A 15,080-nucleotide genomic window follows, 5' to 3' on the forward strand; every position below is an offset into this window, starting at 1 on the left:
AATTATTCTGATGCAAGGCTCTTCAGGTAAAGTATTCCATTGCATTTCTGATTTCCTTAGAAATTTTTTAATGACAAAGAACCATCTTCTGCTAGCAATTAAAATGACCAAAGCTGCTGCTATGCTTGTGAAGAAAGAAAGCTGGCCTTTTCCATCATGACATTGGACATACATCATTTGCTAAGATGAAGTTTAAAACATTTTACGTAATACAAAACTTCAGGTTTATAGATAATTTATTTGGAATAGTTTTATGTATATTTGTCAAGATTTTTTTTTGAAATTACATATTCATTGTCAATAGTGGCATAATCATCACAATGAAGTCACTAAAATTTAAATACCTGGCGTCTCAGTACATATTAAATTAGTTTAATGGCCAGTTCAGTTCTCTAAGGGCCCAATCCAAAGCTCACTAATTGTCCATTTAGTCAGACTTCATGGAAGAGTCAAGAACTTGGCCTCATTATAGGCAGGGATATTAGCACTGCATATTACTAGAATTACCAGATGCTTTCCATCATAAGACCCTGTATTCAGTTGCTTACAACTTTCCCAGACTTTAAACCTTTTGGCTGGAATTCTCCATATAGGTTGTCTGGCTGACGCTGATTTTTTTCTGAGAAACTTTCAGCCACAACGGTCCAGCCATTTCCGAGAACGAGGCTAGAGAAATATATATTTTGCCCATGTTAAGAATTCGGTGACCTTTTCTTCGAACAGTTCTAGTAACTCTATGCCTTGGAGAAAGGATTAGAAATTTTGCAAGGAGATGGCCTCTGTGCCAGGGATGTGCCTTTTGCCATCCCCATGAAAATCTAGCCAAATAATATGCTATTGCAAAATCAGTGCATGTACTCATAGACTTCTTCAATGGTAGCAGTTAAAATCTCTGAAGAGACTGTCTTCAGTGAGCATGCTCAAGCCTCTCACAGCTCCTAGTGCTCATACCATCCCCACAGGGCAACAGAGCACACTCCCTCCCCTCAGAGCTCCTCCATGTGACCAGACTGAGCATGTGCCATCCCTACAGAACAACTGAACATGCTCCAGCAACAAAGCCAGACTTTCCCTGTAATGCCTGCTTTTAGCTGCTCTGGGACAGGTTGAGGCCAGGCACCAGAACTGATGGCAGGGAGCCCATCTCTTCTGTGCTCTCAGTGACATCCCCCACCCCCCCGTGCTCCCCTGGAAGCCATCTGATTCAGATGCAGGGGTGACAAAACTTGGCGTGGGGGAAAGGAAGGAAGTAGACTGGGAAAGTGTCTGATGAGAGTGGGACTGGAGGGAGTGGGATGCAAAGTTAGGACAGGGAGCCAGAGGGAAAACTGGGACTGGAAGTTGGAAGGGGGCTGGGGAAGAAAAGAAACAAACCAGATGAGGAGCAGGAGAAGGGAACTGGGACTGGCTGAGCAGGACGACTTGGAGGATTTGAGGAGTGGGAGAGATGGGGAGATTGGGACTTGGACAGCAAGCCCAGACAGAGAGACTAGGACTGGGTAGGCCCGGAGAATGGGACTGGGACAAAGGGGTCAGGGGTGGGGAAGAGACAGAACATGACTGGGTTGGAGATGGTGGGGAAGAAGAAGTCAGACTCGGAAGGAAGGAGAAGAAAATTCTATGCCCAGTAGAGCATACTTCCCTCCAGAGCCTGGAATAGAACCCAGGATTCCTGAATGCCACCATTTCTCTGCTGTCAGTGAACCCCCCTAGTCAAGTGTCCTATCCCTCTCTAGCACTGGCCCACGTGGAGGATGAAAACTTAGTGCAGCTATCAATTACTCAGCTCAAGTGGCAGAGGTTTTTGCAGTGGATCTAAAGGTTCCAGTCCTGCTGATGACCTCATGTTGGTGTCACTATGATGGAATTTCTGGTTTTTCAGTTTGCTTTTTAAAAAAACCTCAGAAATTACACACCAACATGTTATGTTAACATTATTAAAGTGGCAACGTCAAGCACTCAAAAGTTAGGAAATCACAGAATTGAGGTTGCCTGTGCCACCTTAATTTGGGCCCTTGTGCATATGCACTGTGATACAGTCTTAAATTACTATTTTTTTCAAGACGACCCCTACCTCATTCCCTGCACAGGATGGACCTGCTCTGAATATTATCCATCAGGCTAATTTAGTAAAGGAAATTGTTGTCTGTAGGACCCCTGCTTTTTTGTTGCAGAAGTTGGAGGTGTGTAGTGAATGAGGCAGGGGACTCCAGGAAGAGAAAAGAGGGTCTCATTGTTAAGGCAGTTGAATGGACAACTGGATTCCACCCCTGCTTCTGCCACAGAGTTCTGCACTAAATGGGCCAGGGACCTTGTGGGGAAAAAATAGTATGTGATCAGGAAATCCAAGACTGTATCATAATGGATATGCATGTAGGGGCCAAATTAAAGTTGCACAGGCAACCTCAATCCTGGCATTTCCTAACTTCTGAGCGCTTGATTTTGCCACCTTAATAATGTTCTCTTAACACATTTTTTGTGCATGTAACATTTATGATAATTAAGCTACAGGAAGTACCTATAATGCTGCATGAATAAGTATCCTACAGACTCTCTTACATATGCATAATTTATATCCTTATAGTGATAAGAGCTGGATGTACCATGAGCAATTCTGAGTCTTCTTCTTTTCCCTGGAGATACAGCTTATCCAAAACTTCTATAGGTGTCTTAATTCGAGCTTCCACTGTGCCCAGACAATTATTGAAATCCTCCAGTTGTAAAAGGTTGAACTAGGATGAGAGAATATTTTTGTTATAATCAGCTTTAATACATATATTCAATATGGACAAAAGAGTAATAAACAGCATCCTTATGAAAACAAACAGCTGCTAGATTAGAGTAACTGGTGTATTTGTAGTTAATATTTATGTCTATATTTAAACCATGCTTATTTATATTCTTTTTCTAGATTTTATCTTTGGAATATGTCCTTGCATTTTTAGAGTAAATATTTAGACTTGATTTCTTGTTATTGGCTTCACAGTTCTAGAAATTAATGGCCGTTTTTCCACAGCGCAATGAGTTTCTTTCATTGTGAAAGAACAAGGAAAGTGAAATGGAAATGAAGAAAACACTTCATTACATCTAAGGGCACCACTGTCCCCTGTCAGGGTGAGAACTAACTCACTGGGGAGGAGAGATGGTCTTATGGTTAAAGCACTGTAGTGGAACTTGGGAAGCCTGGGCTTATCAGCTCTGCTTAAGACTTATAGAAGGTGGTAAACTCTGCAAGTTTTGACTTACGGCATTTCTTCCCAATTTTTCCACTGAGGAGAAGTAGGATTTAACCCAACATACACACATGTGGCAAGGAGCTGAGCCTCCAAATCCTGTGAATTGTGGGAGATCCACATGGATCTAGGAGAAACAGGGCAACAATGCTGTGCAGAGACCTGCTACCAGGGACTCCATGATTTAGGGTGAAATTATGGAGCCACAGCACAGCTACTCAGATGGCAGGAAGTCTATGAAAATGGTTCTGCTCCCTTATCAGCCACATAGAGAGTTTGGTCCCATTTGCTCCTATAGATAAGGCTGTGAGTGTTACTTGGGCTCTAGTAGCTCCCAACTGGCTCCATCTGAGGGGAAGAAACACAGGACTGGGTCTGGGATCCCACAGTTTTTTTGAGGGAGGAGGTTAGGGTGACTGGGGGACTCTTCACTTCCCTCCCCATTTCCAGGGTTGAGGGAACTGTGCCAGGAAGGGGTCTGGTGTCACCCTCTCTGCCTGAGAGCTCTCAAATTACAGATGTGTAAAGAATGAATGACAAGAACGACAAAGGAAATCACTTGTGGTAAGACCACAAAATTACACAAGGGAAAACGACTACACAACTAGAAGTGAAATAAAACTATATTACACTATAGGTAAAGCTTACACATGATATCAAGAATCAGAGACATCATCCCCAGGAAACCACCTGAGTTTCCAAGCATTGGACTGGGATGATGGATGGAGACATTAAGATCTATCCATATTACAAATTAACAGGCCTGCTTACAAGTGTGTGACAGAACAGGGTGTGTGTGGAAGGGGAAAACAATTGAAACTGAGTGAATGCAGCACAGCAAGCACACGATGAACCCACCTGTTTCCCCAAGACTTTATTTCTCTTTCGTAACTCAGCTGATGCTATCATTTCACTGAGTTCTAATTCGAATTGAACGTCAGTCCAGGAACGACATGATTTTGTTGAAGAATAAAACTGTATTGAGAGCAAATTTACTATATAAAGAAGTACCTCAAATTCATCTGATTTCATCTGCAACATCTTTTCCAAATAAGCTATCCTTTGGAGAGGATGCACCTTCTCTGCAAGAACTGCATGTGTGGCTGCATTAACCTGTTGTGCTATCTGGTCTGTCAACTCAGAAACCTGGAGAAAGCTTCCTTTTACGGTTTGAAGGCCTTGTTGCAGTATCTAAAATGAAAGATCAAAAAAATAAATCAGATCTGCGTTCCTGTGTCTCTTTTATTGCTATAACTAAACTCCTTTGGTTGATCTGCATTGGAAGCCAAATTCAGCCATAGACTAAGCGAGTGGCTTTCATTGACTTTAATGGGAGTGGCAAGCACTTACTCCAGGGCTGAATCTGATAAGTCTATTAACAATGTTGGGTGGGACGAAACCATAGATGTTACTGAAGGTCGGCCTTCCAGTTACCCAGAGATTTAGGCTGATTTTTTTAAAGGTGCTGAAGAGAATTAGGCATCCAACTCCCAAAGAGCTCTCTTTAGCTCCTTTAAAAATTCCCAGACTTAGTATCTGGATTCAAAGTTCAGTGGGATAACATTGCCCAGTAAAAACAGCGAGGAGTCCTTGTGGTGCCTTAGAGACTAACAAATTTATTTGGGCATAAGCTTTTGTGGGCTAGAACCCACTTCATCAGATGCATGGAGTGAAAAATACAGTAGCAGGTATATATATACACACACACGGTACATGAAAAGATTTCAGGCACTGGGTTACTAATGTTATGAGGGAGATTAGCGAGAGAAATTGGAAAGAATAACCATCCTCTCTAGAATGGCTTTATACAGTGATGATAATATCCTGCTAACAACTATGCTGAACACCTTTGCCAGCACTTTGGAACTATTTTGATTGATTGAGAGCTTTTTTCCCCCTCCAGCAACAATACTATAAATTTCAGTTCTAAATGTTATGAACAGCTGTGGGAGTAGCTGGCACTTCTACAACCAGTATACTGCTTGTAGTTCCTTTTATCTGGAGAGGGATTTACAGAATATCAGCCTGGAATGTGTAATTCTCTGCCACGTTCACTTGATACTAAACATGAAAATCCCCGAGTTTTTTTTCCACACGTTTCAGTGGGCAATGAGTAAAGAAATGTTTCTTCTGATTAACTGTAAAAGTAAGGACAGACTTCCCTGAAAGGTCAAATGTGCTTCTGGCTTATTGACCCTGTCTTTGGCATGGATCAGACTGTAAGCACTTCAGTTATTTATAAAGTTCAAAATACATAATAAAAGTCAGTCATTTTCGGTTCAGTGATTGCTACAAAATAGCCAGATGCTCAGGTTCCCTATGTTACCTTCATAGAGTATGGCCACTGCAAGGGGATGGAAATCTGGCAAAAACTGCCAGTCAGGGATTCCTCTTACATTTGGGAATGACTGGAGGGGATTAAGCAAGAGTAGCTGGCTCTACGCCAGTTGCTCCTGGCACCCCACCTCTGGCACAGGGAGACATGTCCAGAGCAAACTGCACCCTGGCGGTGCTCCCTAGGGGACCACTGCAGACAATATAGTTTAGAGAAGCCTTGTTGCTGCTCTAACTAAACTGGTCACGGGCTGCCCACAGAAACTGGAGCATGCAAGAGACGAGGTCAGGTCACCATCCCCTTCCCTTCTTTGCATGCTGTGCTTGGCCTGACCTGAGGACCTGGCCCAATGTAGTTAAAGAAAATAAAAAAGGATGGATTACCAAAGAGAAGTCAGGCCCTGGTTCCCATTGTCAGGATTTTTAAATAAGTCCGGCCTTGCATAAGGCAGTGAGAGCACTTTTAGGTACCTTCACATCCTGTATCTTCTGCTTCAGGACTTCCTCCATGTTGTCTTCAGGTAAGTGAGCTCCCAAGAGCTGATGACACTGCTCTTCATGTTGTTCTAACCTCAATGCTGCCTCAGTGTATAACCCATCATACGACTCCCAAAGCAATAACAAAGCTTGTGCTGTCTGTAGCTCATCAGTGACTTCTTCATTTGCCAGAGTCCATCTGCAATATACAAGAACATAACACAGGTTATTGATTTATGTTTTGCCCTTAAACTTGAGGACGTGCACAGACCAGACTCTGATCTCTTTTGAAGATTCTCAGTAGAATTTCTCTGGATTTACACCAGGGCATCTGAGATCAGAGTCTTGCCATCAGTAATGTCCATACTGTATTGCATGTTTACTGTGTTGCTCCTTTTTCTGTTTGTTTTTTGGTCTATCACCCAGACCCACAATAAAACAATATGTTAAAGTCGACTGGCCCTAGTTCACCAAGATATTTAAGCACATGCCTAACTTTAAACATGTGAGTATTCACAATGAAATCAATTAAAACATTCACATGCCTAAAGTTACGCACATGCTCAGTACCTTGCAGAAGCAGGGGGCTTTATTACCAACATCTATTTTGTGGTTTTTCTTAGGTGTACCTTGCATGTGCCTCCTTGCATTTATGTTCAATAATCTCTGCAAATGAGGAACAACAATATTTCTTGAGGTTAGCAGCAGAAGCCTGGAGCTTGGCCCAGCTTTCTTCACTCTTCTCTGCTTTGTCTTGAAGAGACTGTGAAAAATGAGTCACAACAATTAGATGTGGAGACGAATGAGCCACAGTTCATTGAGCTAAAATGTAGTTTTCTTTAGAGACTAGGAGATGTAGAGTAGTGATACTGTAACAACATTTATGGCAAAGACAAGTTTTGTGAAAGAAAGAAATAATAATGTAACAATAATATACTTGCTGCTACAAATTAAAGAACTGAAGACTAAATTGTGGCCCAATCCAGTAATACATCATTTCAGAAGCATCTCTTCAGACAGGTAATGGTCCAGTGGGACTCCCCGTGTGAATAAGTGCTACTCAAAGCAAGAAAGTGTTGAAGAATTAGGCCTTTGACTGGCAAATATGGAAAAATAACTGGTTTGAAATTCTGTATTAAATATCAATAGAAAAATATCAATTGACTTTTTAAAGAAGTTTCACTTATTTAGTTCAAACTATTCATTCTAAATTGGAATTCGTTTTTCCTTTGGTGTTACTTGTTCTTAGTCCAACCAAAGAGCAGACGTACTTTGAAATTCTTATTTTAGATCGGAAATAATAAAGAAAGGTTAAATATCAATAACTAGAGTCCTCTGAATACATGAGGCTTGATTCCCTGTTGCCCTGCACCTTGTTTATTCATTGTAAAGAGAGCACAGAGCAAGCACAAAACAGTACGATTCTGATTTGTTCATACTTTGCACCTGGTCTGCACTAGTGTGAACGACTACATGAGGTATAGGGCAACGAAGAATTAGGCCTTGTCTACACACAATCTTGCATTTGTTTAATTAATCTGGTGGATACCTGAAAGTGGTTTATTTCAATTTAGTTTACACTAGTTCCTAACTTAAGATAAATCCAAAAAAGCCTGATTTAAACTGAAATAAGAGCATCTACACAGCTTTTGGCACTGGTTTAACTAAACTGGTTTACGTTCAGACCTTTAGTTAAACTGGTGCAACTCTGCTACTAGAACAGCCCCTGGGCCCATTGTCTCTGCAGACAGAAAGAATGCCACTGACTCCCATGGGCTTTGGGTTAGGTCCATCGTGAAGCTCTAAAGAATCAGTTTCCTGAGGGGAAACTTTCTGGTTTTTTAATTAATCTTCGCCCACATTTGCACTAATACATCTACATTGTCTTTGGTAGATTTACCTGCAGAGTCTTCACCTGGCCTTTCAAAGCTTCCAGCGATATTACAGAAGGTTTGCATTGTTCTAGGCAGTACAAAGAGCTTATTATCATCAGGTTAACTTCTTCATAGGCTTCGTCATAAATTATCCATTGCTGTAATATTGACTGCATTGAGGTTTTTAACTGTGCTACCTGTAAACAAACAATCACTGCTGAGAAAAAGGATTGCTCCTGCTTAACATTTACTTACAAAATGTGTTAATGAAGCTATTTCTTGGGTAATTTTGAAATAAAAATGGACTTCAGTACTTCAGCTCAACGCATGCTGGATGACAATCCACAAAAATTTCACAAATGAAGTAACGGGTTAAGTTTGAAATACAAATTTAACTGGATACCAAGGCAATGCTGGTTTGGCAGCCACCACTCCAGAACCCCAGGCTAGGTGAAAATGTGCAGAAACAACGCACAGCTGTTATTCTTTGCTGCCAATATCAGGACGCCCGCTAACAGATAAAGTACTGTGGCTCCTGAAGGCCTTAATCTCCTTAGGAAATAGACAATTTGAGATGGAAATTTAGTTCCAGTTTAGTCAAAATGGAACAGAAATTGTTTGGGGTAATTCAAGCTTCTAATAAAATACCATAGTGTTCTAGAGAGCGACATTCTCTTGTATGCCATTGTGCTATAACAATGCAGATGAAACAGAACCACAGCCTTGTATTCCCATTCAACAACTGCTGGAGGAACTTCAGGACTCACTAGATACAAGAGCCATGCAATGAATGAGGTGGCAAACTTTCCTCTTTTTCCCTACCCCTTTTCATTATTACAATTACTTTTATCATAGTAGGACTGATAAGGTTTTCCTTTGTCACAGTCTTTGTGACGTTGCCACAAGAATGAAATCATAGACCTATTCCAGTTGTTACAGGTTGTTCTTATTTTTCTATAGTACCCACCCCCTCATGGGCAGGTTCTCACCTTGCAAAACGTAGGGCTAGATTCTGACTCTGACTACACACCTATACAAGAAAATATGGAGGAGACAGAACTCCCCACCCTTTTGCCCACTATATCGGCTACCTGTATCTTAGGTCCAGGTGTGCAGGAGTAAGCACAGCCACTTATTCCTTATCTGGACCAAGTGGGCAGGATAGGTCCAGGTTGGGAATAGGTGGACTTTTGGCTCAATCCCATTACTCGTTGGCTAGTGTACCTGAGGCAGTGTGCAGAGGTAGGAATAATTTACTGTTGGTACCAGTGAGCAGCAAATTATTGGCACCAGAGAGCAAAGGGGACGCAGGGAGGAATTGTGCCTCTGAGCAGGGTTGGAGTCACAGTCCTACCTGAGACTGTCCCAGCAGTGGTGCAATTAGTGCACCACCCCTTGCTGAGGACCGTGAAGTCGCAATCTAGCCCCTAATTAGGCCAGCCTGCTAGAAGGGACGAAGCAGTATATAAATAGAACCTCAGGGTTACGAACACCAGAGCTACAAACTGACCAGTCAACCACGCACCTCATTGGGTATGGGAAGTATGCAATCAAGCAGCAGCAGAGACCAAAAAACAAAAACAAAAACAAAAAAAAAACCCAATAAAAAAAGCAAATACTGTCGAGCACTGTGTTAAATGATGTAAACTACTAAAAAAATAAAGGAAAAGCAGCATTTTTCTTCTGCATAGTAAGGTTTCAAAGCTGGTTTAAGTCTATGTTCAGTTGTAAACTTTTGAAAGAACCACCCTAACCCTTGGTTCAGTTATGAACATGTCAGAGTTATAAACAACCTTCATTTCTGAAGTGTTCACAACTCTGAGGTTCTACTGTATGTTACATACAGAAAAACCCAACATTTAAAGAACATTAGAGTTGCAAAGTTAAGCAATTAAACGTTAGGAAATGTCAAAATTAAGGTTGCTTATGGCAGCTGGGAGTAGCAATTGCACAGAAAGCCTTGCTCAGCCCCTGTAGCTCTTGGCAGGAGTATGTTCAGTACAGATGGAAGTGTCAGAGAATTTCACTGCTAAACTCTAATAAGTCTCTACTGAGCACATTTGAATGGAGATTTTTCAAATTCTTCTAACTGGGTCAAATTAGAGCTTTCATTGGTCCAGCAAAGGAAAAAAAAAAAAAAGGGCCTTTCTCTGGCACCATGGTGACTTCCCATTGCTGAATTTCAAATCCCTGTTCCAAAACATTGGTGTACCAGAGCTTCTCAACAGAACAGTTGGAAGAATGTTTTTAACATGAACAAAACAATGTATTTTCTCTAATCTCATTCTGAGAAACAGCTGAACCATTTCTGCTGAAGCTTAAAAAATATTTTAAAAAATCAGCCTGAAGCAGACACCTGATGTGGAAAATTTCAGTCAAAATGGTTAAAATTTGGCTAAGTTACCTACTGGAAAGCATTGAGCAACCTTAACTTTATCTGCATTACTTATAGTATTATATATTATATGATGGATTGTAAACATAAAGCTGTATTTATCATACACATATGACATTGCTGGGGTTAATTGGCCTAAGAATAAGTTATGGAGAGCCATTGAGGAGGGAAAGGGAATCCACAGGAACGTGAGTGGAGCAACTGGGAACTATAAGGGATCTGCTTAGAATTAAAAAAAGCAGTGGGAGTGGAGGAGGGAGAACCCAGTGCTGTGAAGATGGAAAAGGATTTGCTTGGAACAGAGAGTCTCCATCAGGACTCTAGCAGAGAGCAGGAACACATAGGAATAGTAAGGGACCAAGTGGATCCAGTTAGGAAGTTTGAAGTTTTCAACCAAAGCCTTTAAGCTACCAGAAAAATGTAGATACTTTTTTAAAAAATTGGTAAAAGGGGGTAATTTTTTTCTTATTTGACTCCAAAGCAGGTTGATCTTTTTTCTTTTTTCCAAACTTGACATACAGGTTCTCCTTTGGCATGAGAATAAGCATGATAGTTTTTTGGCCAAAAGGAGAGTTCTTGCCAAAGCTATATGGAGCAAAAAGAAGTAGAAAAAACAGTTACCTACCTTTGTAACTGTTGTTCTTCGAGATGTGTTGCTCATGTCCATTCCATTCTAGGTGCGCGTGTGCCCACATGCACAGTCGTCTGAGATTTTTGCCTTAGCGGTACCTGTAGGCTGCCCGTTTGGGAGGGACCCGCCACTGCTTCGTCCGGAGATGACGATGACGAGTGCACCGACGGGGCCTTCTCCAGGGATGGCTCCTTAGGTCCTGGAGTCCGATGCGCTGCTCCCCACATCAGATTTGATACTGTTTTCAGACTCCGGTGCTGGCGGTGCTGGGGGCGGTTTGTCCGATGCAGCCCAGGAGGACTGGTGGGAATACAGGCTTGGCATTATGGGCACGCCCCACGGGTTCCAGTATGGCCACTGAGCAGGCCACTGTCCCTGCTGCTATGCCATCGCTGCAGGCGCTGTGCCACCTTCGTGGGTCAGCGGCGAATCACCCCTCCTTGGCGAGGGGCTGAACTCCCAGTCCGAATCTGACCATTGTTCTTCCAGCAATCAGGACAGAGTCATCGAGGCCTCAGTCTGCCAACTGACCTTAGTCGGCGACTGGTGAGATGAGGGCAAGGAGCGCTGTCTGCTTGATGAGCGGAACTTGGGGGGATGGAGACTGGTGCCGCGACCGGGATCAATCCCGGCCTGGTGGGGACTGACATCTGGGAGACCCTCTTGGTAACTGTGACTTGTGCCATGGCAATCTTTGACAGGAAACTGGCCGGTACTGGTGGTACGGGGACTGGTGTCTTGACTCTGGTGTCCCATGTCTTGTAGGGGGAAAGCGCGGTGTCAGGAACCTGGGCCTTCTGACTGGAGACGGGGAATGGGGTGCCAGGACCCTAGGCTGTGGAGATGGGCATCTACGCCTGCAGTCCAGGGACAGAGGGTGCTCCACTGACCTGTGGGGCAGTCCCATGACCGGCTTGCCTTTAGGTGTTGGGGCCTTAGCCAAGGCTGGTGCCTGGTGCAGCGTCTGTGGTGCTGGTCAGCCGGCTTGTTCTTTAGCCACCTGGGCTGCTCCAGGCAATGAGGGCCTGAGAAGCCAGGGTCCCCTGCTGCTCCTGGGAGTTGGAGGTGTATCCCTGGCCGGGCTGAGGAGTCTGACCTCAGCAGTATCCCCGTGAAGCCTCGGGGCGGGCACATGGCCTGCCACTGTTCCTTTGCCTGAGGCCCCTTTCCATTCCGGTGCCAGGGGCTCCTCTTCTTTTGTCGCTTCTTTGGCACTGGTGAGGGGGAGCAGTGCAGGCGGCACCTGGTGCCAGCAGTGTGCGCCACACCGATGTCGAGGTGCTGGGCGTGGGATCGAGTGGGAGGGCTCTGACACAGGACGAAGTGCAGCCTCCAGGAGGAGAGTCCTCAAGCAGATATCTCGCTCCTTCTGGGTTCTAGGGCGAAAGTTCTTACAGATTCTGGACTCGTCCTTCAGACAACTGTCGTGGGGGTCACTAATAAGCTTCGGCCTGTTGCATGACGAGCATGGTTTGAAGCCAGGAGAGTGGGGTATGCCATGCTCCCGAGCGAAGTCCCAGCCGGGACTCTAACTACCAAATAATCCAACACTTAATTTAAAGGCTAACTAAGTACCTAAACTATATACAATGAAGACAGACAATGGACAGTTGAAGAACCGCTAATGATCTTGCAATTGCAAGACAAGGCGCTCTGACCAACCGTCACAAGCGGTGAGAAGGAACGCAGAGGGCATAAGGTCAGAGGCGCCTATATACCAGTACATGGGCGCGGCACTCAAGGGAGTGCCGCAGCTGACCCTACGGATACCGCTAAGGTGAAAATCTCTGACGACTGTGCACACCTAGAATGGAATTGACATGAGCAAGCACTCTAAGAAGAACGGGACATCTACTGCAGCCTTAACTACGGATTGGTCATTGAACAGCTCAGTAATACTGGAAATTCCCAAAGAGGGTTTGGAACAGTTGCTAGGATTAAATCCTGGGGAGAAGTGTAAATGCAAAGTTCTCTACCTGACTGATGACACTGTTCCTCATTTCATGTAGCTTATCCATTCTGACAGCCATATCTTCTGAGGTTTGTTTTGCACCATCTTCCAAAGCCATATAATTCTGTTTTAGCTGATCCAGAGCTTTGGACTTAATTGCAAGATGATTTTCTAGCTCCTAAAGGGAAAGAAAGATAAAAATCTTTATCTGTGTGACAATACAAAAGTAAAGACAAATGATTCTTCTTTAAAATCAATCCCATGTCGTTTTTCTAACCATGGGAAACTTACAGCAATTGAGTTCTGGCAGAAATGAGTTTGCCTCAGGAAACTGGAACAATTGTAAATGTCTGTGAATTAGCAGTCTCTTACATGCAGAACACAAGAAACTGCATTTTGCCTTGACATGGAATGCACATGCTGATTTGGAACTGAGAGCCAGATCCTCCGCCAGCACTTGGGCTCCCTTGTACCACTCCAGGCAAAGGGGCTAGAAAGCTTTTCAAGCAGGGCAGCAGAAGATTCCCTGTGTCAGATTCCAGCCCTCCTACCCACTCCAGCATATGAATGCGAGGTAGGAGCATCTTGCACAATGGGGATCTCTGGCTTCATAACAGTTACTAGGAAGTCATTTTCAGCTGACATGGGTTAGAGCAGTCCTGAGGCTCTTTTAACTTACACTGAGCCTGACATGAGCCCTGGCTGACCCTAGCATTGGGTAATGCATAGGTAGCTTTAAGCCACCTTTCCCTTCACCTTTCAGATCCTGCCTCCAGCATAGAGGAGTGACGTTTTGGAATAGCCTTCCAAGGGAAGCAGTGGGGGCAAAAGACCTATCTGGTTTTAAGATTAAACTCGATAAGTTTATGGAGGAGATGGTATGATGGGATAACATGATTTTGGTAATTAACTGAACTTTAAATATTCATGGTAAATAGGCCCAATGGCCTGTGATGGGATGTTAGATGGGGTGGGATCTGAGTTACTATGGAAAATTCTTTCTTGGGTATCTGGCTGGTGAATCTTGCCCATATGCTCAGAGTTTAGCTGATCGCCATATTTGGGGTTGGGAAGGAATTTTCCTCCAGGGCAGATTGGAAGAGGCCCTGGAGGTTTTTCACCTTCCTCTATAGCATGAGGCACATGTCACTTGCTGGAGGATTCTCTGCTCCTTGAAGTCTTTACACCACGATTTGAGGACTTCAATAGCTCAGACATAGGTGAGAGGTTTTTCACAGGAGTGGGTGGGTGAGATTCTGTAGTCTGCGTTGTGCAGGAAGTCGGACTAGACGATCATAATGGTCCCTTCTGACCTTAGGATCTATGAACCTGGCCTGGAGTTTGGAAGCAGTCCCACTGAAGTCAGTGGGACTACTTGTGAGAAGAACTGCTCCCCAACGCGATTAAGGTGATCACTACCCCACAGCAGTACATGTGAATGTTTCACACATCCAAATGGGCCAATTCCTTTAACTAAAATGTTGCCCTTTATGTCAGCACATGTTTTCTGTTAATGATTCACTGTCCAATAGCTTTTTGAATTTATTTAAAATCATTTAATTTTTAATGAAGTAAATGAATTTTAGTTAAGTGTTTTACCCACCCGAAGCGTAGAATCTTGCTATGATCAGATATGGTACTTTAGAGATACCAAAAGTATCTTATTAACTAGCTGGCAGAGTCTCACCCCAATACACTTCAGAGAAAATGCAGATAGATGAGTAACTCTGCATTAATACAGCACTGCAGGGAATAATAGCAGCATAATATGAGAGAGATACAAGTAACCATGGCAATAAAATAACAAACATTTCATGGGAGGAAATAGAAGGGTAATATTGAACTGAATGAATGCTGAATATTTCAAGAGTAATTGGGGACCAGCTGGCAGATGACTGCCACCTGTCCTGATTTTGATGGAGCTATCTCACTGAAAAATCCCTAAAATATCCTTAGGGCTGGAGTAGCATGACTGCGTTTGTGCCAGGACATGATGTGGTGAGGCTAGTCTCACAGCATCAATAATAGAATGAGGTCTTCATGTATCAACAGGTCAAAGATGGCAAACAGGACTAAGTGGGAAAGATAAAATGGACCATTTGAGAAACAGAGAAGAAATATTATGCTAATGCAGAATTATACCAAGTTACCACAGAGTTACTATTCTTCCTAACCAAAGTATCAC

General features: G+C 43.3%; 1 protein-coding gene across 5 annotated transcripts in view; it reads right to left on the reverse strand.

Moving 5' to 3' along the window:
* SYNE2 (spectrin repeat containing nuclear envelope protein 2) overlaps nt 1–15,080 on the reverse strand; it is a 275,888-nt gene that overhangs the window by 67,209 nt on the left and 193,599 nt on the right. For all 5 annotated transcript variants that reach the window (XM_073349866.2, XM_078853402.1, XM_078853405.1 and 2 more), the window contains 6 exons: nt 12,921–13,073; nt 7,945–8,115; nt 6,674–6,807; nt 6,039–6,243; nt 4,245–4,424; nt 2,604–2,732 (listed from right to left, as the gene is read on the reverse strand). In XM_073349866.2, coding sequence (XP_073205967.2) covers nt 2,604–2,732; nt 4,245–4,424; nt 6,039–6,243; nt 6,674–6,807; nt 7,945–8,115; nt 12,921–13,073 — 972 coding nt within the window. The remainder of the gene's footprint in view (nt 1–2,603; nt 2,733–4,244; nt 4,425–6,038; nt 6,244–6,673; nt 6,808–7,944; nt 8,116–12,920; nt 13,074–15,080) is intronic.

This window comes from Lepidochelys kempii, chromosome 6 (genome assembly GCF_965140285.1).
Source record: "Lepidochelys kempii isolate rLepKem1 chromosome 6, rLepKem1.hap1, whole genome shotgun sequence".
Classification (NCBI taxonomy): domain Eukaryota; kingdom Metazoa; phylum Chordata; order Testudines; family Cheloniidae; genus Lepidochelys; species Lepidochelys kempii.